Consider the following 27422-nt stretch of genomic DNA (forward strand, 5'->3'; position numbering starts at 1 on the left):
CAGCACAGCTGCATTTGTTACAAACATTTTGTTCTGTAGGGCTCCAGGGGACTAAGCAAATGAATTTCAGGTGCAAATTATTTGTATTGTTAAGCAATATGTGTGTTTCTGTATTTCTACATATCAATCAACAATAACAGACTGTTGAGATAATTTCTTTCCCTGAACAGTGTTCTACTCATACAAGAAAATATATTTTGAATACTAAAGAAATTGATGGAGGATAGAAGTACGGAAGTTCATACCTAGGCCTAGTTCTCTGGATTTTCTCCATAGCCTACATCTCACCCCACCCATTACAAGTCACAGCCTCCCATTTCTACCCCAGGCCTGTCTCCTCTTCCTCTGAGATAACAGTCTGGAACAATCTTCTCATATAATTATTTCCACTAGCCAACCAACTACACTAAAGTGTCTATTACATGAATGATTCAGAGCTACACTGAAGTCCAGTGGTTCAGTGTTCAGTGTGGTGGGACTCAAAGTGACTTCCATCATGAAAAGACCCTTGTGTGCTGGCCTGAAGAGTGCCCAGGGAGGTCACTAATTTGGCAGGGCCTGCCTCCCTTCCCCTGGCTTTGGTATAACTAGAGAAAAGCAAAATATATGTTATATTTTATAAAATTTTAGAGCTAGAACAAAACGTAAAGATCTCATAGTCTTCATCTTCCTCAATTTTCAGATATAGAAGCAAAGATCCTGAAAGAGGAAGTTAGGCTTAGGATGGTTGTCCTGGTTCTTAATCCTGTGCTCTTTCTACTACAGTGGACTTGCATTTATGTGTAAATTTATGGAATTCATCAGTGGTCACAAGGTAGCCATAGAGCAAAACTACTACAAAACTGTATTTTACATTTGTACATATCACTACACACTGAATATTACTGTATACACTATATACCAATATATGCATATTGCTCTATAAGGTTAGCTGCTCAGGAATCACATAAACAAGATTCAGAACCTATCTATGAAACAGAACCAGAAACATAGATATCAGGCTGGTGTTTGCAAAGGACGAGAGGGGTGGGAGAGTTAGATTGGGAGTTCGGGATTAGCAGATGCAAACTGGTGTATATAGAATGGATAAACAACAAGGCTGTACAGCATAGGGAACTATATTCAATAACCTGTGATAAACCATAATGGAAAACTATGAAAAAGAGCATATATGTATAACTGAGTCACTTTTCTATATAGCAGTAATTAACACAACATTATAATTCAACTACACTAAAAAGTAAATTTGAAATATATAGTATTCAACTGTCAATGTGAAGGATTTTTCAAAGGTACTACTTTTTAGAACAACATGTTATTGAGATAAAATTCACCTTTTTAAATAAAATGCCCAGTTTAGTGGCTTTCAGAATAATCACAAAGTTATGCAAGAATGTATTCATCACCTTCAAAAGAAACCCTATGCCTGTTAGTAGTCACAGCCTCTTTCTCATCCACCCACATCCCTGGTACCACTAATCTACTCTCTGTTTCTATGAGTTAGCATCTTCTGAACATTTCATGTAAATTTTCCTCTGAACACTGCTTTAGCTGCTTCCCAAAACATTTGGTATACTGTGATTTCATTTCCCTTTATCTCGCTGTATTTTCCAATTTCCTTTGTGATTTCTGACTATTTAGCAGTGTGTTGTTTAATTTCCACATATTTGTGAACGTCCCAAATACCTTTCTGTTATTGCTTCCTGATTTAATTCCACTGTAGTTGTAGAACATACTGTGTATGATTTTAAACCCTTTCAGATTTATTGAGACTCATTTTATGGCCTAACATATGATCTGTCATGTTGAACGTTACATGGGACCTTGAGAATAAAGTGTATTCTGTTGTTGTTGGACAGAATAGGTTAGATGTGTAATTTCTTGTAGTGTCTATCTTTCAAGTCTTCTGTTTCCTTGTTGATCTTCTGCCTAGTTATTCTATCCATTACTGAAGATGGGGTATTGAAGTTTTTGACCATTACAGTTGAATTCTTTATTCCTTACTTTAATTCAGTAATTTTTGCTTCATGTATGTTGGTATTCTGTTGTTAAAGCACAGATATGTTTTAATTATATTTTATTATTATGAATGTCCTTCTTCATCTCTAGTAACAGATTTTGCCTTAAAATCGATTTTTTTCTGACATTAGTATAAGCCACTCCAGCTCTCTTTTGCTTACTAACTGCATGATAAATATTTCTCATCATTTTACTTTCAACCTATTTATGTCTTTGAATATAAATTATGTCTCTTTCAAACAGCATAGAGCTGAATGTTTTAAAAACCATTCTGTCAGTCTATGCCTTTTCATTTGAGTGCCTAATTTACTTATGTTTAATGTAATTGTTGGTAAATTAGTAATTACATCTGCCATTTGCTATTTTGTATATGTCTTTTTTGTTCCTTCACTCCTGGATGTTTGTCCTTTTTGTGTTAAATAGATATTTTTCCAGTATACTGTTTTAATTTCCTTGCTGTATTTTTACTAATTTTATTTCAAGTTATTTTCCTAGCGGTTGCCCTGGGGATTACAGTTAACATCTTGACACAATATACTTTGGATTACTATCAACTTCATTTCAATTTGATATAAAAATTTTGCTATTGTATATCTCTGTTCACCCCCACCCCTTTGTGTTCTTATTCACATACAAATTACATCTTCATGCATAATAAGTCCACCAACACATCTTGATAATTACTATTCTATGCAGTTGTCTTTGGAACTGGATAATAGAAGAAAAGAGTTAGAAAAATAAATTTATAATAACTTCTTTTGTCTTGACCTACATATTTACCTTTATCATTCATTGTTCTTTATTTCTTATGTGGGTTATGTGTGTTACTTATATGGGTCATGTGGGTTACTGTCCTTTCATTTCTCCCAGGAGGATTCTCTTTAGTATTTCTTACATGACATGCCTGCTAGCTCTGTCTTTGTTTATCTGGGAATGCCTTGATTTCTCCTTCATTCTTAAAGGATAATTTTGCTAGATTTCCTTAAATACTTTGATTCAGTAAGTCTCCCGGCCTCTGCTGAAGGGCTGTGTGTGTGTGTGTGTGTGTGTGTGTGTGTGTGTGTTGGAGCCTGATTTCAATGCTCTGTCAGGCGGCTTGCCTTAGCCTTCACTTGCTGTTTGTTCAGGGCTTCAAGGCCAACCAGAGGTGAGAGATTAAGAATTTCTCAGGTCTTTTTTGAGAATATACCCTGAACATGTGCCTGGCCCTAGAGGTTCCTGGGAATATTGTCAGAGCTTTTCAAAGTCCCCTATGAACATGAATTCTCCAGCTTTTCCTTTTAAGGTTTTGAGCAGCTTCATTTGCCCCAACTGTTTCCCCCACATCAGGCAGCTGTGATTTTAAACAATTGCAATTGATTAATGCTCCCTGTAAAGGCTGTTCACAGTGAATGTGCTCTGAGTCAGGTCAAATAAAGAAGAGCCCCATAAGTGGGAATCAACCAACAGGTCAAATAGTGACAGTTCTCTGGAAAGATGGCATTTGGGGGAACTCCAGTTCCATTCTGCATCCTCTAGTGGTGTCTAGATCGCTGTTTTTCAGATACTGTAGTTCTGAGGCTGTTGGTTTTCAAAGACATACTGGAGCTGGGGAGAGAGAGAACAGAAATAGGACCTGTTAAAGCACCACAGACTTTGGTATTCTTACTGAGAGTCAGCCATTTTTCTTGAAGGAATACTTTTGGGGTTGTTGCAAGCCTTTGGTTAATTTCTGGAGTTCTGAAAAAGTTGATTTTGACAATTTTTTCCAGTGTTACTGCATTTATGCAGGATCAGATTTTCAGAGAGTCTCTCCACTATTCTTAAAGTCTAAGGCTCAAAGATACTTTGAGTATGTCCAATTTTCACTTTACTCAATTTCTGGAGAACTAAATCCCTTCAGAGATGCAACTCCATAGTATGCCACTTTGCCCCAACTTCATTCTACATGTTTTTATTGCTCTCCTCTTGTCTCCTCAGTGTTGTACTCCCTGCCTGTTTATCAGTATTCTAAGAAATTTTGTTTGGTAATTAAGAGCAGGAGTACCAAATCTTGTGTATGGCCTGATTGTTTTGGATGGCACCCCAATGTAAAAAAAATGTTTCTAACATCTATAATGGGTTGTAAAAGAAACAAAACCCCCAAAAAAATGTGTGACAGAGACCATATGTGACCAGTAAAGAGAGCCTAAATTATTTACTATCTAGCCCTTTACAGAAAAGTTTTCCAACCCCTGATTTACAGTGTAGGGATGGCAGGTTGGTGAGAAGTGAATCCATTTGCTACAGTTGCCTTTGTTGTGTGTGTGTGTGTGTGTGTGTGTGTGCGTGCATGTGTGTGTGTTAATGATTCAGTCTTTCTTTGAGTGTCCTCAGAGCTGGTAGAGACCTTACAGATTGTACATTCTGCATTTTTGTGATGAAGAAACCAAGACATAAAGACTTACTCGGTGTCAGAGTACTACTTAACTACACCCTCAGAGTTCTGAGTATACTTTACTTCTGTTTCCATTCTAAGTGGCCTAACAGACTTCCTATCCTTTCTCAGCGAAAAGCATTCTCAATGTTACATAAATAAGTCCCTCTCCTCCCTATTCTTGTCCCCGTTCATCATCTTCACTTTTTCCTTTACCTCAAGAAGTTGCATTCTCTAATTCTCTTGGACAGTTCTCTACTGAAGTTCTGTGTTTATACCAAAGACAGCCTGTTAATCACCCAGAGACCTGACCCTCAGATTTCCAGTTTCCTTCAGTATCTTGCTGATAATGTAAATGAAAACAGTGGTTTTCAAACAGTACTTCATTTGGAGATGGGTGAGATTCTGCCTCCCCCATGTCTGATTTGACCAAAATAACTACGCTTCTATTTGTCTCGTGTGTTTGGCTTCCAAGAAAAATTTCATCTGAATAGAAAATTTAAACGAGAAGTGAGAAAGAGAGAGACTGAGAATGAGAGAGATTTGAAAAGCACTGATTTAGACCATATGGGAAGTAAGTCTACAAGTAATCACAAGGATCTCCAAATAGAGCTCTGGGAACAGTGGAAAAAACCTTTGCTATATCATCTCATCTCCTCAAGACATAGACAAGACTTGGGGCAGTATTGGAGTCATGGTGGGAAATGAAAATATTAAGAAATAAATTGAAATTAGGTGACGGGGTACAGTTTTTGAGTTATCCATTTGTTCAGGGTCTGGCAGCTCTCTGGAAGTCTGAAATGAATCCACCTATACATCTACAACTGATTTTTTACAAAGGTACGAAAGTCAATGAGTGGAAGAAAGATAGCTTTTTCAATAAATAGTGCTAGAGGAACTGGATACCCTTAGGCCAAAAAAAAAAAAATCCCAACTTAGACCTCACATCTTACATAAAAATTAACTAAAAAATGGATTATAATTGTAAATGTAAAACATTTAGAAATGAAATTCAGGAGGAAATCTTCTGATGTTTGGCTAGAGTTCTTAGATATTACAACAAAAAGTGCAACCTGTAAAAGAAAAAATGATGAATTAGACAAATTAGACTTCATAAAAATTAAAAACTTTTGCTCTCAAAGGCTATGCAAAAGTTATGAAAAGATAAGCTACAGACTGCAAGCCATGTATCTAACCAAAGCCATATATAGAATATAAAAATAACTGTTAAAACTCAACAATAAGAAAAATCAAGTTAAAAATGAATAAAAGACATGAAAAAACATTTCTAGGAATGTTTTCTTCAACTGAACTCAGGAGGAATTATAGATGTCAATTATGCACATGAAAAGATGTTTAACATCATTAGTCATCAGGGAAATGCAAATTAAAACCACAATGGGATATCATTACAATCCCACAAGACTGGCTAAAATAAAAAGTGGTGAAAACACCAAATACTGGTGGCAATGTGAATAAACTAGATCACTAATACTTTTCTGGTGAGACTGTAAATGGTACAGTCACTCTGGAAAACCTAATATGGCAGTCTTTACCAAACTAAGCATGTAATTAATATACAACTTGGAAATTGTACTCTTGAGCATTTCTCCCAGAGAAGTGAAAACTATGTCAACACAAAAACCTGTACATGGATGTTTATAGCTGTATTATTTATAATAGCCTTCAATTGGAATCATCCCACATGTCCTTCAACCAATGAATGGTTAAATAAACTGTGGTACATCCATGGAATGTTGCTCAGCAGTATAAAGGAGTGAACTACTCTTACAGGCAACAGCTTGATGAATCTCCAGGGAATTATGCTGATGGGAAAAGCCAATCCCAAAAGGTTATATACTGTATGCTTCCATTTATATAACATCTGAAATGACAAAATTGTAGAGATGGAAAACAGAACACTGTTTGCCAAGGCTTAGGGATAGGGGAGGAGTGGATGTGGCTATAAAGGGGTAGCACACAAGAGCCCTTTGGTGAGACTACAGTTCTGTATCTTGACTGTCATGATGGTCATACAAATATACACATATGATAAAGTCACATACAACTACGCTATACACACACACACACACACACACACACATACACATACATGAATGCATGGAAAACTGCAAGATTGTTACCATTGGGGGAAATTGCTACCTATTTGTACTTCAAATTCCTGTGAATCTATATTTCAAAATAACAATTAGAAAAAATGTTAGTTTTTAAAAAAGCAGTCACATAATCTTGCCCATTGCAGAGCCCAAGATGTTAAGAAAAGGAGAGTTAACTTTATCTCTTATCTTCTTACAGGACCTGTACCTGCCTCTGTCCTTGGATGACTCAGACTCACTTGGTGATTCCATGTGAAGGAGGAGAGAGTCCAGAGTACAAATGCAAGCTTACCGTTACAATAGGGTACTTCTGCTCAAGTGTCCAACAGGGCTATTGGTGCTTTCAAATTTTTATTTTGTTGTTGTTGTTGTTACTTTTAAAAACACACTGTAATATGTTGGGTTTATTTTCCTGTGATTTCTCCTCTGGGCCACTGATCCACAGTTACCAGTTATAAGAGATAGATTGATAACCATCCTTTGGGGGTAACTTTCCAGGGATGCAAAATGTACTAGTCCGTGATCTTTCTATTGGATACTTAGGCACCTGCATTATTTTCCCCCATCTCGCTTTCCTCATCCATGACAGTCTTCCCTCTGCAGAGAGTTGTTTACACACATAGCACTTAAGATGTGTGTGGGGGTGGGGAGGGGAAAATCATTGGCAAATCCAAGAGTGACAAACATAAGTGTCCCTTGTCTCCCCATCTCAAGAAAGCTGGAGGATCCTGGGAGGACAGCAAGGCAGCTCCCCAGCCTGACACTTCACTCCTGATTGAAACTCTAGTTTGTTTTTTAGCACTAATTCTGGCTGCCAAGGGGGAGAAACACCAGCAACTTGTCATTCTGACACCAAAGGCTTAGGACCCTGGTGTAGGATAGCTTAAAGAGACTAGGCAAAATTGGAAAACACTGTAGACATTTCAATAGTGTTTATAAAGCACAGTGAATTCCTTGTCAACATCTCCACTGGGGCAATTTAGAGTCAATAAGCAATTAATAACAGTTGGGGGTGAGGGGCTTTCATATACCTGGGCCCTCTAAGAAGCTGTCTAACCTAGTGAGTTAGGACACAAACTGTACGGTATCCATCTATCTCTGTTCTATTGAATGCCTTGTTAACAGCCAACACTGAAAACACTGTGAGAATTTGTTTTCAGGTCTGACACCTTTCAGTCGCTTTTTATAGCAAGAAACCAATATCCTTTTTATAAAACCTTGTGTCTGTATTTCAGGAGCAAACTCTTCAAGCTCCTTTTTTATAAACTGGTGATTTTTCTTTTGTCTAAAAAACACATGCAGAAAATTTACCAAAAAAAAATGCAGAAGAATAACGTAGTTTAGAAACCATGCTGTCACTGCCAAACAGAAACTTCCAGGAAGAAAAAAAATGAATAGCAGAGGCCAATTCAATAGAATCAGTCTTTTGATAACTTTTTAACAGTTATGCTTACATTAATAATTTCAATGTGGACCAGACATTCTAATTATATTTTAAATGAAATGTTACGGCATATTTTAAGCAGCTTTTTTATCTATATTCCTGATATTTCATACTGAAGACACAGAATCCTTTCTCTTTGCTATAAGGACTGATCATTTGAAATAGTTCTCAGTCTTTGAGGTACAGGTTCATAACACTGCTTTTTGTCTATAATCATAGCCCATAATGGCAAAGACAACTAAATTTAAGTGAAAGCCATGCATGCCAATTCTGTGTTTGCTTTTAGCAGATATGAAGATATCCTTATTTCATTGTAATTGTTCAGATAGTTGGAAAGGTGCAACATTCAAAGTCAAGCTGCTGTTTGGCTATTGAATGGCTTGCATTTGTTCCTCTGCTTTAACTGGAATGAGCTTGAGGTGTGTGTGTGTGTGTGTGTGTGTGTGTGTGTGTGTGTGTGTGTGCGCGTGCATGCACATGCATGCGTGCATGCATGCACACACACATAGCTGATTCATATTTAGGAGATATTACAGGACACCCTGACATGAATCAGTGGCAACTTTATGGTATTGCTGATGTGCACTGTGTAGGAGGAAATGCACTGATGGAAGGGGTAGATCAGATGCCCCGAGACAAGCTTCAGTTGTCCTTAGCTACAAGGAAAATCCAGATAATGGCAGTATTGATTCCTGGTAAAACTGGTCATTGAAAAACCCCAAAGTATGAGAATCTCTTTTTGCCCCCTCTCCTTTGTTTGTAAGCTGTTAGAAATCATTAAGAAGCCCATTTTACTTACCCGCCACTTCTTTCTGGAAGCTAAAGTTTTGCTTAGTGCCTCCCAGAAAAATTTGTAGTTAACTGGGAAAAATTGGTACTTGGGTTGGAGGCTGTAGAGAGGGGTAGGAGGTCAGTATCTAAATTACAGACCAGATTCCCCAAAGATTCCACCCACAGTCTTTCTCTAGATATCATTTAGTCCAATTCCTTCCATTTAAAGTGAAAGGCAGGCGGAGGCAGCCAAATGACCATCTGGTGAAGAGCAGGACCAGAGAAGAAACTCAGATTTCCTCATGTCCACACCCTAGGCTACCTCTCTGAGCATTCCCTTGCTTGTGCCACATGTATCATTAGAAAATATTCAGTGGCCATATTTTCCTCAGAATGATCTTTCAACCTTCTATAATAATCAATGCATTTCTATTATTATCTTCTATAATAATAATAGAATTTCTATCTTTAAAAAAATAAATAATCAGGAAATGTTTCTGTACTGCCAATTTAGGGGACTTTGGTCTAGTTCAAACTTCAAGCCTTTAACAACTGCATTTTAAATTGGCCCATTTTCAAGGCAAAAGAGAAAAAATCTGGTTGTTACTGAGCTCCTTCAGTCCTGTCATTCACAATTTTACCCAATCCAGTTTTACCACAAATGTCCCGTTGTATTACCTTCTGCACAGTCAGCAAATAGCAAGTCAGTCAACAAGGATTTGCCACCACTCCCCCTATTCTCCCTCCCTCTTAGACACACATGCACACACACAATCCATCTATTGCTTGTTCCTACCTCCTGATTTTTCTCCCTTACAGAAATAGAAATAGGGACAAAGAAGGGGAAAATGTATATATGGGGCTGGGCTGAACAACTTCATAAGTAGTGTTAACTAGGGGTAAATTGAGAGAAAAGTTCCTTTTCTCTTCACTGTTTTGGAAAGGATAGCCATTAGCATGACTGCTTTGTGTCCTTACGGACTTTAGTATTAGCCTAGACTGAATCATACAGTTTTCGAGCTGGAAGGAATCTTCAGATCATATCATTACTCCAAATTCCTCATTTTCAGGCCAGGAACGGAGATGCAGTGGTAAAGTAATTTCCCCAAGGTCACACAGCTGGCTAGGGGCAGGGCTGGGATTAGAACCCATATCTCCTGGCTCTCATTCCAAGGCCTTTCCCACTGAACTGTACTGCCTTCCACCAGGCTGCTGAGAATTCTTTCCCAGGGTCATGTTGCATCTTGGAGCCATATGCTGCTGCCCTGATCTCAGTGGGAAATCCACCCAGCAACCTAATACAGCTCTTTCTCCCTATATTCACATGGTTCCCATCCACATGGACTGCAGAGGTCCTCAGAGAGAAGCAGGCATTGAGGACCAATAGGAATAGTGGGGTTGCTGCCCTTGTCCATCAAGCACCTGGGATCCCTGCCCACCTTGAGGAGTCCTCAGAACAGTCCCTGGAGCTCCTGCTCTGTTCAAATGGGATGGGGGAAGACTGGTTTCTCCTGTCAGTTCACTTCATCTCATCTCATATGGGTTGGTCTTTGTAGGCTGAGGTAAATGGTTCTTGTTCCTAGAGCAGGGAAAGGAAAGAAGGGAGAGAGGGAGGGAGAAATAATAGCTTTGTTTATCCTGACTTTCTGAGATGACTTTTCAGTATTTTTTAAGTGAGTGTGGCTACCATTCCCTGGCCTGGAGGAGGGCATGGCAACCCACTCCAGCATTCTTGCCTGAAGAATCCGCATGGACAGAGGAGCCTGTGGGGCTACAGTCCATGGGGTCACAAAGAGTCGAACATCACTGAAGTGACCAAGCACAGCACAGCACCATTCCCTGGCAATGATTTATTTATTTATTTATTTATTTATTTATTTTAATTGGAGACTAATTACTTTACAGTATTTTGATGATTTCTTTTAAAATATGGGGATGAGACTAGCTAGAGAAAATAACCTGACCTTGCGGTGGTTGTGTTCATCCACAATTTTCCCATAGCCATCCAGCATCAATGGAGACAATTTCCAGGTATAAGCAAGGGGCTTTGTGACTAAACTGTACCCTGGCTGATGTTAAACACTGACTCCTTGTATTTGCACTAAAATAGCAAGCTATGCGCTGTATACACCATACTTATCTTGTTGTGTACACTGCTCATGTGGCCTTCCATGGCAGAAACCAGGGCAATGGGGTCTGAACATGTAGCTTTCCCCACAGTGAGGTTCTTCCTGGGAACTAGGTATTCATCAGTTTAGTTCTGAAAGACCTCCTTCCAGGCTTACCTCACTCCTCTGGAAATTCTCTCTCCTTCTTGCTTCTCCTCCTCCCTCAGTGGTAATCAAGGAACCTTAAAGGAAATGTATTGTTATCGGAAGAAGGCAGGAAGAGCGGGTTTGAATCTCCAGATTCTTCTTTGAGTCACCCAACCCAAGTCTTAGGCCAGCAATCGAATGTTTGCCTTGGACAAAATTACATCAGCTTCTTAGTCCCTTTAGTACTCTGGATGGACATGTCCCTAATCCCCCTCATATTTATTTCTGAATAGCTTATCTTAAACACACACACACACACACACACACACACACACACACACATCTCCCTTGGACAAGGGTACAAGCATGCCATGTCTCCAAGATGAGCTCTAGCACACTGATGAGAATGTTCCCCCAGCTCAGTGCTCCTCAAAAACATCTGTGCCAAGGGACTTCCCCAGACAGACACAGTGGGATAGTGGTGTTTGAATGACCTCCCCCTACTGTCCAGTTTACCACGGCAATAAAAACATGCATATTTCTTTCTTTTAAAGCCACTGGAACCTGTCCTTGGCCACATGGAGTCATTTGGATTTCTAAGACCAGGCCTCACTCTTGTATTGCCATTGCATTAAGGGATTTGACCTAGAGGCCTAGGCTGGCTTCCTAAGTAAACCATCTGTGTTTTGAACAAGGGGTTAGAGTCTTAATGTTTTAGTCCTGGGAACATAGAAAGAATAAAGGCCTAGCGATTGACATGCCAGAAATGACCTGAGACCTCCTATGTAGCCATGGAGCCTTACAATTGCTGGGCTTCCTGGGTCTCTCTCCTGATGTGGAACTTTGAGGCTGTTACACTCTGCCTCTCCCCAAGAAGGAGACCCCATATGTAGCTTCATCCACAGTTCGATAATCCCATTCAGGGTTGACTCTTTGTTACAGGTATGACCACCTGGAACAAGGATACCGCCTTGATTCCGCTCACCTACCTTTTGGCTAGAGATACATCTCCAGCAGGTTCTCTGGCTTTGGGTGGCCCAGACCCAGTCCGGTGATGTTGACACTCAATGGATTGCCCATAGTCAGCTCTAAGTGGCATGATAATGGGCTGAGACAACACAAATCATTTCTTAAAAACAAATTCCCAATTCTCTTCTTCCTCTGGCTAGCAGAACTCACTTCCCTAGTAGATACAAGGCTGGAGGTTCTTGCTACACAGCAGGCAAGACACGTCTTCAGGAAAGAAAATGCATTTCTAAACCCACAGAGCACTGGCTCCAGCAGGCAACCTACTATGGGCTGAGACTTAACAGCTTCACCAAGCCCCTTCCTCTTTTTCTTTTCAGAGACAAGAAGGCTTCTCCATCAGTCAATCTTTGAGTATATCTGGCTGAAGAATTCTGCTCCTCCTATCTCTTCAGGAAAGGGTGACTTCTTCCTCTGTCTCTCCTACCCTGGTCTCCAAACTTGTCTCCATCCCCACAGTTCTAGTGTGATCTTTACATTCAACCTTTTGAGTTGAGTGTAAATAAGCTTCTTGCTTATTTTCAGGCCTCCTAGTGTGACACTGGTTATCATATGACAAGACTCTTGAATCACCTACCCCTTCTAACTGCCTAACATTTTATTCCTTAGTTTATAGACTTCAACATCTTCTGGAATCAGAAGCTATCTTGTCTTACCTTGGATGCCTGGGGCTGGGGGGTATAGAATTCTCATCGGGAATTAAGGCATCTTCCTGCTCCCAAGAGAAGGACAGTCTAGTTGGGAGAGGAAAGATGGCACAGAGAAGTCAGAGCAAACATCTTGTAAACTAAGATGAAGACTTAAAAGTATTGGAACTTCTCATTTCGAGGTTAATAATCTGAGGAAATCAATGTGTTTTTTTGCCAGTCTCTACCTTACCTCCCCTGTGTATCTCAGTCTTTTCTTTCTTTCTCCACTTCACCATATTTGCTCTCAGTTTTATACTTCCCGCATTATAGACATCTATCCTTTGTCCTCTGCAATTCTCTTTCTCTCTCTTTTAATATTTCCTTCCTCCTTATCTAAGTATTGGATGTATACCTCTTCTTAGCCCTGTGATTTTGCCTTGGTGATGAGTAGTTATTTCCAGATTAATGAGCCCTGATCCTACGAGAGTCCCGTTAGAAGTCTGTTGGTGGGGAGCAATCCGAGCCTGGCCCTTTCTCCAACAATTTCAGTTGTAATTCATCGAAGCAGATCCTCACACACAGTTTCATTATAGCTCACATATCTTTGGGTCTTTGCCTTCCAAGCATTGTACAGAATACTTTGTGGTTCATTTTAGTCCACCATTTTGTGGTGCAGTGAAGTATGCTCAGAAAAACAATCAGCTGAACAGAAAAATCCACCTATGGATTCATACCAGCTAAATACTATGAATTGATTTTGTTTAATTTCCTCATAATTTTAAAAGCTGCAATATAATATAGTGAGAGACCACAGGTAATTTCTCCTGTCATATGGTTTGGTTGGACAGGGGTGTTGGGTGGGGTGGGGGGCAATTTGTTTTAACTTTTACTGTTACACAATAAGCTCTCCACAATAATCTTATAAACACTAAGGCTTGCCAAATGTTGAATTTTTTAAAGCTAAACTTATAGGTGATTGGGATTGGTTTAAATGTTAAGGGTGTTTAGCAATTCCATAATATAAACAGAAGCATTCACATAATTAAATTTTATTTTTCCTTCTGTTACTAAATCCACCTAAACATTTACTATTGATGCCAATTCTTCATGATCCCATGCAGGCAATCCATATAAGAGTAATTAATGGCACTAAATAAGCCATCTTGGAGGTACTAATTTATTCAACAGGGTGCATAGCCCTTGGGAATGTCACTGCTTAGCAAGACCTTATGGAATGCCCTTTCCAATGCCAGTTCTTTTTAAGTTCTCTTAAAGGGATTTGAGCAAGTAAGAGGTTGTACCAAAATGTCTCCAATGTATGGTCCTGTAATATATTGCAGCTTGAAGCCAATGATCCCTTATGACTTGTACACAACTAATGCATGTTTTGATTGAATTTTGCATTTCTCACGTGTGGTAAGTTCTTTACAATGTTTTCGGTCACCTTTTTGTGCCATTAAACTTGTACAGAAAACGCTTTTATGGCCATTTTCAAAGGGAGAAAGTTCAAAATGGAACAGCCCACCCTTTCTACCCTATAGCTGTAGTTAGAACTCAGTTACTGTAGCGAAACAGCTGTAATTGGTGGTTGTAGTGTTAGAGGTGTTAGCTTGCTAGTGACTAGCTTTGGAGAGTAAATGCATGGTATTATTGTACATCACATTTCTTAAATAACTCATTTTAACCTCTGAAAAGAATATATTCTTCCTTGTGGTCCCTCTTCCCTCCCTTGCCTTCTCCCTCCCCCTGCTCCCAGATGTCTTATGGTTGTAAATAACTGATTTAAGGCCCAATAATTTTTGCCAAGTAAAGTCAGCAAAGAACAAACAAACCAGAAAGGGGGAGGAAAGAAAGACATTTCGCAATGGTCTCTCAGCAGTTATTGACCATTTCTCAAGGAATGGCATTGTGATCAAAGACTCAGCTCGCCTTTGAATAAAAATCAGTGGCAAATTGGGAGCCTCTTTGGCCATTTGATGACATTGCAAATTGAATAATTCTCAGAATCACCCATAATCGAAACACAGTGGGCAACACTTATCCTTGCAGCAGTGTTGAGATATTCAGAGGCTCTCAGAAGGTTCTGCTTGACCAATGACCAATAATTGTGTTTTAGAAAAGAGAAAGACAATAGATATTTAGGGATTTTTAGCTGCCCCTTTAGAACAGTTATAGTGAGAAAAGACAGGGACACGGGTTTATGTGCACTGCTGTCAGTTTCCCAGGCAATGCCCAGCCTGCTCTTAGCCTGAGATGCAAAAGCAGTGTTCCAAGAAGGCATCCTCCTTGATGGTTTGCTGTTCCCACTTGGACTGGTAGGTTTGGTGAGGCCCATGTAAACCAGCTGGAGCAGACCCTTTTCATCTCCTGTGCCTGTTAATATCCCTCTTCCTCCCTCCACAATTTGATGAGGGCTTTCTTTGGTCAGAGGACTTCAAAGTCTAGAGAAGTTCTCCATGTGTGAAATGTGTTGTGAACTGTGAATGCTGCAGATTCACAGCATTCGGTACCGGGCAGCCGCAGAGCTGCTCTTGCAATCATTTTGGCTCTCAAGCTCTGTTCTTCATCTCATGCTCATTTCTGTGTACATTTGCAAGATGTGTGTAATGTCATTTTCCAAAAATAAAATTCGATTTCAATATTTCTGGCTGACATTCTCTCTCGCTCCCTGTTTGTTTTTTTTTTTTTTTTTTTGAAGCATTGAAGCAATGATCATATAACCACAAAATGTCCAAGCTGGCAGAAAAACTTAGACATTATTTTGTCCAACCCCTTAATTTTATAGATAGGGAAGTTGAGGGTCAATGTGGGATGGAAAGACCATAATTAACAGCACTGCACATTTACAACATGTAAGGTCTCAGATCTCCCTTCCGGAGTTGAGCAGGAATCAAATGACCTCTTTATGTTTAATGATGCATAAGCCAAGGTTAGTCCACGTCATCAGAATAGGTGGTCACTTCTAGTACTGCGATTATTTCAGAGGCCCAAGAAAAGTCTCCATATGGCTTCTTTCAAAACACTTTTTCCTGCTGCTTGCAATTCCTTGACAGTGTGGCTCTTCTCTCTCCAAGATTTGATCTGCAGCTACTCTCCAGGAGAGGGAACACCTACGTATCTTATTCACCTTCAGGCATAAATGACTAATTGAGTGTTTTTCTCAGTTAGGATTTTATTAACAGAACACAAGGTGTTGGGCTTGTGAAGAGATTGATGGAGAGGGAGGGAGGGAGGAAAGGGCACAGAAAGAGGAGGCAGAGATCCCGGGAAATAGTTTGACCAACCTCACCATGAGGGTCAACCCTGCAGCTTGCATCTGACCTGTGTTTGGAGAAGCAAACTGCCAGTATCCTAGCTATTCCCGAGGGCTAAGATGATTAAGAATGCTTTCTCCAATCAGTATTTTATCAACTAGCCCCGTGACCATCACTTTGGTGGAGACAATGAAAGTAAATGGGGAGGACTTCTTAGTGATTCTAATCCAAAGAAAAGATCTAATAATTGGACAGGCCAGGCCAGTCTTCGTCCCCAATATCATCAGGCCTTTCTCATTGATGATTTCTCACAGTGTCACTTTCTTCCAAGGTAAGTCTCTTCAGTCATGTCCGACTCTATGACCCTATGGACCATAGCCACGAGGCTCCTCTGTCCATGGGATTCTCCAGGCAAGAATATTAGGGTGGGTTGCCATGCCCTCCTCCAGGGGATCTTCCTGATCCAGGGATTGAACCTGCATCTCTTACATCTCCTAGATTGACAGGCAGGTTCTTTACCACAAGCGCCACCTGGGAAGCCCTCTTTCAACAGTGGCCCTATGCAAAGACCATGGGGATATAGAGATAAAAATGGGTTTTTATCTTCAAGTGCTCACAGAGCATCAGCACCACCCAGGCACTTGCCAGAAATGCAAATCCTCAGGTCCCACACCACCTCCACTGGACCAAAAACTGGGGAGGTGGGGCCCAGCAATTCCTGTTTTTATAAGCCCTCTGGAGGATTCCCTGATAGCTCAGTCAGAAGAGAATCTGCCTGCTAGTCCAGGAGACCTGGTTTCGATCCCTGGGTCAGGAAGATGCCCTGGAGAAGGAAATGGCAACCCACTCCAGTATTCTTGCCTGGAGAATTCCATGGACAGAGGAGCCTGGTGGGCTACAGTCTATACGGTTGCAAAGAGTTAGACACGACTGAAGCAACTTTGCATGCAGCACGCAGTGGAGGCAGAGAGGAAAGAGCAGTTGATACAGAATCAGCAGGATTTGGTGGGCCAACTGGATATATGGGAGAATACGACCCAGGGAAAGCCCTGACTTGAGCAATTCAGTCCTGGCTTCCCTTGTCACCAGACTTGGTCCTCAGCTCCGGACAGCTCAGCAGCCTCCTTCTTATCCACCTCCTCCCCTGACTCGAGCCCTGGATATGCTGTGCTCATTCACACTTCACTGTTGCTGACAGAGTCTACCCTTCTTTCTCTGCCCAGAAAAATACCCTCTGAATGCCCTTCCACATTCTCCCCACCTGTCTAAATCTCAGATGTAGCCAAAACCTACCAGCAACGGAACTTAAGGCATATTTATAAGAAAAACAAATTCTAACTTGGAGAAAAACTGGCGACTTTCTATCCTGGACTTTCCAGGGCAGTCCTGATCTTATGTAATTTTTTTCTTTTTCCAAATAAAGGTGATTTGTTAAACATATAACTAAATGTGATTTCATTTTTAGACCTTTCTTAAAGTCTTTATATAAATACACTCAACAAATGGGAAAACATCCCTTGTCAGGACACACATCCACACTGAGCATTCGGAAATTGTGATTCCCTTCCGGGAGAGGCTTTCCCTAGGTTTCCTTGTTAACTCGTCTGCCCTGTCTCCTGGATCCCATTGCCAGTATGGGAGAGATGCTGCCCCTCTGTCTCTAGTCCTCCCTTTCAGTGCTCCAAGAGGGTCTTTCAGATAGTCTGATTGTATCAAGCCTGATTGCTTCAAGCAAACAGTGTTAAGTAAGCAGGTAATTTCTCTTTGAACACTGGAGGCTGCTGATTTTCCCCACTCAAAAAGACTTGCCTTCAGTTGCTGTAATCCCTTTTCCTTCACCCCATGCCCCACCTACATAGCCCTAAATGCTTCTGAAAATTCTTTACCCAATTTAAAGAAGGGTAAGTCCTAGGGGTCTGCATTCTGTACCACTATTGACTCCTCAGCTTCCCAGGTGGCGCTAGTGGTAAAGAATCCACCTGCCAATGCAGGAGACGCAGGAGACGCCGGTTTGACCCCTGGGTTGGGACGATCCCTTGGAGAAGAGATGGCAACCTGCTCCAGTATTCTTGCCTGGAAAATTCCATGGACAGAGGAGCCTGGCAGGCTGCAGTCCATGGAGTTGCAAAGAGTCGGACACAACTGAGCACGCGCGCACACACACACACACACACACACACACACACACACTGATTATCCTCAATAATGAACCAGCTGCATACAGAACTGTAGAATGTCCAAGGTGGAAGAACCCTTATAAACCACTCGCCCAGTGTCCCTCATACTTCCCCAGGGATATGAGTCACACGGGGTACTTGTCACAATTACAAGTTCTGGGAGTCCATCCCAGTCCCACTTGATTAGGACTCCAGGACAGTGGCCAAGGAAACTGAATGTTTAACAAGAGCCTCAGTGATTCTTTCATCTGGGAAGTTCCCAGCACTTTCTCAAACTTTGTTGTGGATAGAAACACCTGATGATCTTGTTAAAATGTAGAGTCTGGTTTACAAGGTTTGGGGGCAGATTCTGCATTTCTAACAAGCTACCTATGGATGTTCCGTGCTCCTGGTGCGTGGTGTGGGTGTGCATGCTCAGTTGCTCAGTTGCGTCTGACTCTGCAACCCCATGAACTGTAGCCTGCCAGGCTCCTCTGTCCATGAGGATTCTCCAGGCAAGAATACTGCAATGGGTTGCCATTTCCTCCTCCAGGGGATCTTCCTGACCCAGGCATTAAACCCACATCTCCTGCATTGCAGGCATATTCTTTGCCACTGAGCCACTGGGGAAGTCCCACTGGTGCACAGATCTTACTTTAAGCAGCAAAACATTACATTCAAACTCCACCATCATTCAGAAGAGAAGGAAAGTGAGGCCCAGGGAAGGAAGGGAAGTTGCCCACATTCAAACACTGGGGTAGAGGCAGAGATGGGCTAGCACTGGGGACACATGGATGTGTGCTCTTTCCATATGACCAGGCTGCCTATCACTAGCAGGCACTAAAATCAGCCCAGCTGCAATGGTACTGCTTCTAATCAAAGGCTAATTGGAAAAATGATGCTTCCTGAAAGGGAAGCAGCCCTGGTTTGTCTCAGCAATGAGTGGGTACACTGGTTGCAAGAAGACAAAGGGTGGGGAAGGGGACAGAATTTATGTCTCCTTTTAATTGAAGAAATGAGCCAAGGTCCCCTTACAAGGAGCCAGAAGGGTTAAGGTCACACAATGTCCTCCTACCTTCTCCAGGGAAAAAAACAAAAGTAAGTGAAACCAACCGACTTAAGCAAACAAACAAAACCCCATCACCCAAAGCCTTGAGAAAGTGCTATAATGGAGGTGCTGCAAGGAGATGGGAGAGCCCAGAGGAGGGGCAGTCTGGCCTCTGGGGTGGGGTGATGAAGGCTGCTAGATATTGGAGCTAGAATAATAAACCATTAATGATGAAGAATGAGCTAAGAATTACCCTGCCGAGAATAAATCTTTATTTTAATGATCCCCTTCAGGCATCGGCTTCACTGAGATGAAACCTGAGCCGAGGTTTCAACAACAAGTTGGAGTTTGTTTGGTGAAGGAGGACTGGGGGAGGGGGAGAGGAGAGCTGGGGCATTTCAGCCAGAAAGACCAGTATGCACAAAGTCAAAGGGTCTGGTCCATGTGCAATGTGTCTGGGGGTCTGAAAGTCCTCCAGTGAGGTGGAGGGCAGGGGAGTAAGGAGATGAAGACCACGTTGCCGAGGTAAATAGGGATTCATTCTTCTGACCACGTACAACTTGCTGCATGCTGAGTACTGTTCTGGGGTAAACAGACATGGCTCCTGACCTCACAGAACTCCAAGTCTAGCTAGGGGAGACAGTAATATGAGAAAATGCAAAATGGCAGGGTTATCTGTAGGGCACCTAATTCAGCCTGAGGAGTAGTTTGAAGAGCCTTCACAGAGCAAGTGACTTCTTAACTGAGGCTTATAGATGAAGAAAAGTTAGCCAGAGGGAGCAGGATGTTCCAGGTTAGGGGGAAACAATATATGAAAGCCCTGAAAAAAGTTAGTTGGAGCAACCGAAAGATCTCCAACATGGCTGCACTGTGGAGTGTGGAGATTAGACAGAAGCCAGAGCACAGAGGCCTGTAGGCAAAGTTAGGGAGGTTGAACTTCCCCTTTGAAGAGCACCCAGGGAGGTATTTACAAGTTTTGAGCAGGAGAGTTAGATGAACAGATACAAGTTGAAGGTAGGTCAATCCTGCTCTCCTCCTGTAGAGACTGGACTGGAGGGACCCTGGAGCAAGAGATAAGGAGAGCATTTGCCCTGGGCATTGACATCCTTGATCCAGGAGAGAACTGATAACAGCTTGGACAAGGGTCAGGGCAGTGCAGGCCAACAGGAAGTAGACCCTACAGGGCTTGTTGAGGATGAAATCTCACCAAGGGAGGGAAGGTGAGGCAAAAAAGGTTTTAGTTCTGGCTGGAGGGAAATGAGTCAGAAGATAGTAAGAACTCCAGGCCAGGGAGATCTGAGAGCCACAGAAACGAGTCACCAAGAGACGGACATGTAGGGGCCTTCTGCTGGGCAGCGCCAGTCTTTCACAGAGTCTGGGCTATTTGGGGCACAGAGCTACCAGAGGCCAAGGGCAGATGAGGTACTTCTGTTCCTGCCTCTCAGCGCTGTGCAGCCTCTGTGTGGACCCCATCCTGGCTGGGTGAGCTTCCTTCTGGCTGAAGGGTCTGGGCCCAGAAGGAGAAACTTCCAATAGCCCAGCTCTCCTGAGATGCACCAGGAACTGAGCTCAGCACCCCACAAGCTTTATCCCAAGCAAGGCTCACCAAATCCCAGCAGAGTGGGGTGGGGAGGTGCTATCCTCATGTTTACAAATAGGAAAGAGGGGCTCAGAGAGTTGAAATGACCTGTCAACAGTCAGGAAGTGATAGAATGATGTTCTTTTTCTTTTTTTTCCAGTTATCACCTATGTATTTTTTTACTGTGGTAAAATAAACAAAACATAACATTTACCACCTTAGCTATTTTAAGTTTTTAAATTTTTCTTTATTAACTTTAATTAGAGGATAATTAGTTTACAATATTGTGATGGTTTTTTGCCATACCTCAGTATGAATTGGCCACAGGTATACATGTGTCCCTCCCACCCTGAACCTCCTCCCACCTCCCTCCCCACCCCATCCCTCCAGGTTGTCACAGATCACCGGCTTTGGGTGCCCTCCTGGGTCATACATCAAATTTCGGAGAACTTCTGATACATACAGCAAACCGCCTCTACACTCAGTCCCACCATGAAGGTTGCCATAAAAGCAGAGAGTTCAAACTCGTCTCTGCCTGGCATGACAGTGAGGTTGCAAGTGTATTTGAGGCTGCTGTGTTACAACACCCAAGGCTGAAGCTACTGCAGGATGACAAAGCAAATCTCACAGGCATGGAGGAAGCAGCAAGAAAGTGGTGGGGTGTTAAAGGCAGATGGTATTTAGAATGGGGCATGTTCTCTCTAGAAGCAGGCTAGAGCTAATGGGATCAATACCAAGCAGTGTACAAAAGGCTTGGTAGGAACATCACCAGGAAGACTGGAATCCAAGAACAGAGTTCAAAGGACTTGGTAGAATCACCCAATGAGGCCCCGAGGCATCATTCTTGCCAGTTCTTTCTTCATTTTATCATATTTTCCTTGTCTTTAAAAATGTGGGCTGAAGTATCAAAGGGCACAATCAGCAAAGTGAAAAAGCAGCCTATGGCATGGAAGAAAATATCTGCTGATTATATATCTGATATGAGGTTAATGTGTGGGATACATAAATAACTCTTGCAATTCAGCAACAACAAAATAACCCAATTAAAATATGGGAAAAGGACTCAAATAGACAGGATACACAAGCGGTCAATGGATGCATGAAAAAATACTCAACATCACTACTAGAGAAATGCAAATCAGAACCACAATGAGATACCCCTTCACACCCATTGTTGTTTAGTTGCTAAATTGTGTCTGACTCTTTTGTGGCCCCATGAACTGTAGCTCCTGCTCTGTCTGAGGAATTTCTCAAGCAAGAATACTGGAATGTGTTGCCATTTCCTTCTTCTGGGGACCTTCCTGACCCAGGGATTGAACTCACATCTCTTTCTTGGCAGGCAGATTCTTAATCATTAGGCCACCTAGGAAGCCCCTCACAGACATTAGGATGGCTATCATTTAATATATACATATATAACAAAAAAAGAGAGAAAATGACAAGTCTGGTCAATGATTTGGAGAATTTGGAACCCTTATTCATTGCCGCTGGGAATACAAAGTAGTGCAGCCACTCTGGAAAACAGTATGGCAGTTCTTCAAAAAATTAAAAATAGGGATACCATATGATTCATTAATCCCACTTATGTATATATATCCAAAAGAATTGAAAGCAGGAGCTCAATGAGATAGTTGCATGCTTATGTTCTTAGCAGCATTATTCACAAGTGCCAAAAAATGTGTAAGCAACCCAGGTGTCCACTGACAGACAAATGGATAAACATAATGTGGCATAAATATAGAATGGAATATTATTCAGCCTTAAAAAGGAAGGAAATTCTGACACATGCTAAAATATGGATGAACTTGAAGAGCATTACACTAAGTGAAAGAAGCCAGTGCAATTCGTCTCTATGACATATCTGAAGTAGTCGAATTAATAGAAACAGAAGGTAGAACAGTGATTAACAGGAGGTGAGAGGAGGAGAAAGTGGAAGTTTTTGTTTAATGAGCATAGAATTGTAGTCATGCAAAATAAAAATTTTCAGACATCTGCTTCAGAACAATGTAAATATACTTAACACAGCTGACCATATACAGCTGACCCTTGGACAACATGGGTTTGTTGTTCTGAACTGTGCAGGCCTACTTAATATACACATTTTTTTCTCAACAGATACATGTTACAGGATTATAATTCTCAATTGGTCGAATCTGTGAAAGCAGAACTGTGGATATGGAGGCTGGATTTTCAACTGCATGGAGTGTAGCACCCCTAACCCCTGTGTTGTTAGAGGGTCAACTATACTTAAAAATGATTATGATGGTAAATATTATGTTATGTGTATTTTATCACAATTACAGTCTTAAAAAAATTTCAAATGTGGGTTAGAATACATATTTCAGAGAGCTCCTTCTCTCTGCAGAAACCTCAGCGCTACTTTTGCCTGCATTTCTGAGCCTCCTCCAGGAAACTTTTTCAGACAATGGGAAGAGTGGGAATGATTCTTTGACAAGGCCACTTCCAAATCTCCTCCCACACCATCCTGCCAGCCTGCAGAGTCCCTCCTCTTTCGCTTATACCCGATGAATGTTCTTGTTTCCAGTGTGTTCATGTAATGTGTATTCTCAGAGGTAGTGGATGAAAACTGTTGATGAGGAGAAAGGTGTGGACAACTTATTCCAGCCCCGTTAAGTTACAAGGAGCTCTGCGCTTGCCCAGCAATAGCATAGCTTTGTAGATTTCAGGCAAGCCTATGCTTCCTCTGAAATGTTCTTTCACTGCAGGTACGAAAACACAGTAAACCGTGATCCAAAAAAACCCCGTCCCCCCGTGAATGGTGCTTTGTGAGCCGGTTAATGTATAACACTTTAGAAAGCTGGGCAGGGAGCATGTTTGCTTTTCCAACAGGAACCACATCAGGGGTGTCAGCTGCCAATAATCCCAGGATTCTGTGGTCATAGGCTTTGAATATGCAGCCAAACTTTGGCATCCAGACGTAGAGGCCAGCGATTTCCAACCTTTTCACCACTAAGGATCCCTCTTATTACTCTTTCCCCTGTGGGCCCCACATTTGGAAAATTTTTTTTTTATCTAGCAAAACTACATTTATTATGGAATAATTCATTTTCCCAATTTTTACTCGCTCAGTGCTTCAGATCTGCATGAGATAACTATACCAAGCCAATATAATTCCAGTCAAAAGCGAAGAAACATGATATTGTACTTAGCTTTCTGTGGCTTTGTCTTGGCCAAATGTACAATTTCTATTAGACTTTTTACAAATGTTTTTTTAAAAAATAACTTAAGAGCACCAGTTACTCCCTTTAGAGACCTCCAGATTGAGAACTGCCAGTACAAGGTAGTGGGTGCCCTGACAGGGTGACGACCAGCTGAAGAAGCTCCAAAGTCCATGAACCAGAAGTAGACAATAATCTGTTTATCAGGACACCTCCCTGCTTTATTTCACTCATATTTCTCTAGCTTAAGTGTTTCATTTTTTTCTCATGCAAAGGGAGTGATGAAAGGGATCATTCCTCAAACAAAAATAACAAATGCTTACCAAGCCCCTTCCTAGAAGCCTGGTAATATGACAGGACAAGACTCAGACATGAGTCTGCCTCCCCCAGATCCCTTGCTCCCAACTTCTAAGGATCTTCTGTTGGATGGTGCCTTGGAAACTCATCTAAGCCACATGGAATAAATGGACATGTCTATGTTTCTCTCCACACTGTGTGCTGTGCTGTGTAGTCACGCAGTTGTGTCCTACTCTTTGAGATCCCATGGGACTGTAGTCGCCAGGCTCCTCTGTCCACAGGGATTCTTCAGGCAAGAATACTGGTGTGGGTTGACATGCCCACTTCCAGAGGATCTTCCCAACCCAGGGATCGAACCCAGGCCTCCTGCATTGCAGGCAGATTCTTTACCATCTGCGCCATCAGGAAGCCAAAGAACACTGGAGCGGGTAGCCTATGCCTTCTCCAAGGGATCTTCCAAACCCAGGAATCGAACTGGGGTCTCATGCATTTCAGGTGGATTCTTTACCAGCTGAGCTACCAGGAAAGCCTGTCTCTCTGTGCTACCATACTGGAATCTTCTTAAGGTCAACGACTTGGTTCTTTTTCTTTGTAACTCTACATCTCCACCAGTCAGTGCGGTGCAGAGCCAAGTACCAGCATGTGTTTAGTGGAATGATTGACAGTGCATTCTAGGGTGGGTTAATAGTTGAACTCTCGGAGCTAGATTCCAAGCTCCTTAAAGGCAGACACTATGTCATTCACATCTGTGTTCCCAGCACCTGGCACAGTGTATGGGCCCAGAGTGGTCACTCAGTAAATGCCTGGATGGATGGATGTGTGAGTGGATTCCATAATGCCAGAGATGGTACCTTGCAGCTGGATTCCAGGTGATGATCCATAGACTGGTTATTACAGGCACACAGGTCACAGGCCGTAGGTATAACTGCTCCTCACCATTTAGTTTTGTAAGTCATCTCCCAGGGCTGCCATGTCTCTCTAGCTCATCCTTGGGTAAACACCCCCTTCTGTGACACTCAGTATAACCCTGTCCTCTCCCTCCTACCTCATCACCCTCCCACCTTGCCATGATCGAATATATATACCAACATAACACTGGGACCATAAAAGAGCACAGTTCAGTGCCCTGGCACCCCATTTGGGAAAGGGCACTGACCCCTGCTATAAAAGAAGCTCAGAAACGATGGAGAATGAATGTGGCCGAGACATGTCTCTCCCTGTGGTGTCACCAAGTGTAATTTAAGCAGAGGCATTCCTGCAGTTGTTACACCCAGGCAAGTGTGGGGAATGAAACAGTTGTCTGTGACTGATTTAAACTGTGGTTTTTGACAACTGTGGCCTGGATTGAAGTGTCCCATCTGTTAAATTTAGTGTCCAAGGAAGCTGTGAACATGAGCTCTCAGAGTCCCAGCTTTAGTTCTGTGCGGTCCTGGACAACTCAGGAAGAGCTTCTATCTCCAAACCAAATTGGGCATTTTCTCTGCATCTGAAGGTTGTTTTAATTAATACAGTTATTCCTGGCAGGATAGTGGAATGCAGGAACAAGGTAGGCAGAATGTGGAGGGGGCAGGGAGGGGAAAGGGGGAAGCCTCTTTCCAAGTATTTAAGAGATAACCAGGACTATCCTTATGCAAAGGTCACCCAAAGGCCCCCTTCTCAAATTCCCACCTCTACCCCCATCCTCACCCCATCCCAACACCCCTTTTCTCTAAGCCCAAGTCCCCTTGATAATCCCTGCTTCTAGCAAAGGCATTGTAAGCTCCCATTCAAATGAAAATGTTATTAAGACATTATCAACCAGTAACATCTACTGCACACTTGCCTATCAGGTTTATGCTCCTAACATGATAGAGCCTGGAGGAAAAAAATAATATGGTTTGGATGGAGGGAAAAAAGGGCAGTGTAGACAAGGTGGTCCTGGGTGAGACTTGGCCAGTGATAGAAGGTGAGAGTTCTGCAAGGAGGAGGTGGGATGTCACTGGGGTGTCCAAAGAGAAGGCTAGGCGAAATACACAGGTGTGGAGATCCCTGGCACGCGATCCCACCCTGGGTGGGCCCTTGCTCACTGCCTCCATTCAAGTTTCAATTATACCCATTCTCAGTGGCAGCTTCCCAGCTGCCCCGGTCAACTAATCCATGACTACCTACAGCTATATTTGGCTAGGCAGCCTCCTGTGTCTACACATACCAGCTTGGGGAACTCAGGTAAACTCCTCACTCCTCCAGATGTGGGTTATTCCCTGTCTGATCTCCCATTCCATTATTTGCCAACATGAACTCTGAAATCCAGCCCCGTCAATCCACCTCATTGTTTTCTTCCTGAAGCGCATCCCCAACACACACCACATTCCCATCTAACTGACTCAGGGCCGGAAACTCTGAAGCTCAGAAACTCTGCAGCTCACTCTACCCCATTCCCCAAATGCCTGTTGTTGTTGTTTAGTCGCTCAGTCATGTCCGACTCTTTGCGACCCCATGGACTGTAACCCACCAGCCTCCTCTGTCCATGAGATTTCCCAGACAAGAATACTGGAGTGGGTTGCCATTCCCTTCTCCACAGTATCTGCCCAACCCAGGGACTGAACCCTTGTCTCCTGCATTGGCAGGTGGATTCTTTACCACTGAGCCACCAGGGAAGCCCTCCTCAAATGCCTACTTTCTCTCAAAGGACTATGATCCTTCAGGATTGTCTCATCTACTGCATGAAGAAGCTCTGGACAATTCTAAATTCTGTGAAAAGAAAACAATAATTAAATATGCACAATCTACTGGAGGATATAGACAATAAAATAGACAATTGTAGTAAAAGTGTGATGAATGGAGTTAGTAGGTTCAAATCCTGGTTCTGCTATTTATTACCTGCTTAATTATGGATAAATCACTCAAGTTCTTTGAACCTCAGTCTCTTCATCTATAAAATGGGGAAATGAACAGTACTTATCTCACTGGGCTAATGGAGAAATTCAGTGAAACTATGCATGTAAACACCTGATACAGGACTACTCCCTTCTGTTCCAGGACCTTAAATATGATCCAAGAGTCAGTAAGCGCCAACGGAGGGTTTGTCCCTATTTCTTTAGGCTGAAGATTCTCTAGGGAAAAGCTTTGACAAAAAGCGGAAATGCACAACTCAAGCAAAGTGCCCCTGGAATGGCAGAGAAGAGTGAATGTCTGTACTGTTGGGAAAGGAAGAGGCTGACTTCCTGATGGAGGAGAGACTGCAGGCGCTTTTAGGAAATGAGCAGTGGCAGAA

General features: G+C 42.2%; 1 protein-coding gene across 6 annotated transcripts in view; it reads left to right on the top strand.

Annotated features, from left to right (window-relative positions):
* Nucleotides 1-6925, top strand: part of DCX (doublecortin) — a 391029-nt gene extending 384104 nt beyond the window's left edge. For all 6 annotated transcript variants that reach the window (XM_070290894.1, XM_070290896.1, XM_070290895.1 and 3 more), the window contains one exon: nucleotides 6731-6925. In XM_070290894.1, the coding sequence (XP_070146995.1) occupies nucleotides 6731-6787 (57 nt within the window). In that variant the 3' untranslated portion in view covers nucleotides 6788-6925. The remainder of the gene's footprint in view (nucleotides 1-6730) is intronic.
* The last annotated feature ends 20497 nt before the right edge of the window (nucleotides 6926-27422 follow it).

This window comes from Ovis canadensis, chromosome X (genome assembly GCF_042477335.2).
Source record: "Ovis canadensis isolate MfBH-ARS-UI-01 breed Bighorn chromosome X, ARS-UI_OviCan_v2, whole genome shotgun sequence".
Lineage (NCBI taxonomy): Eukaryota > Metazoa > Chordata > Mammalia > Artiodactyla > Bovidae > Ovis > Ovis canadensis.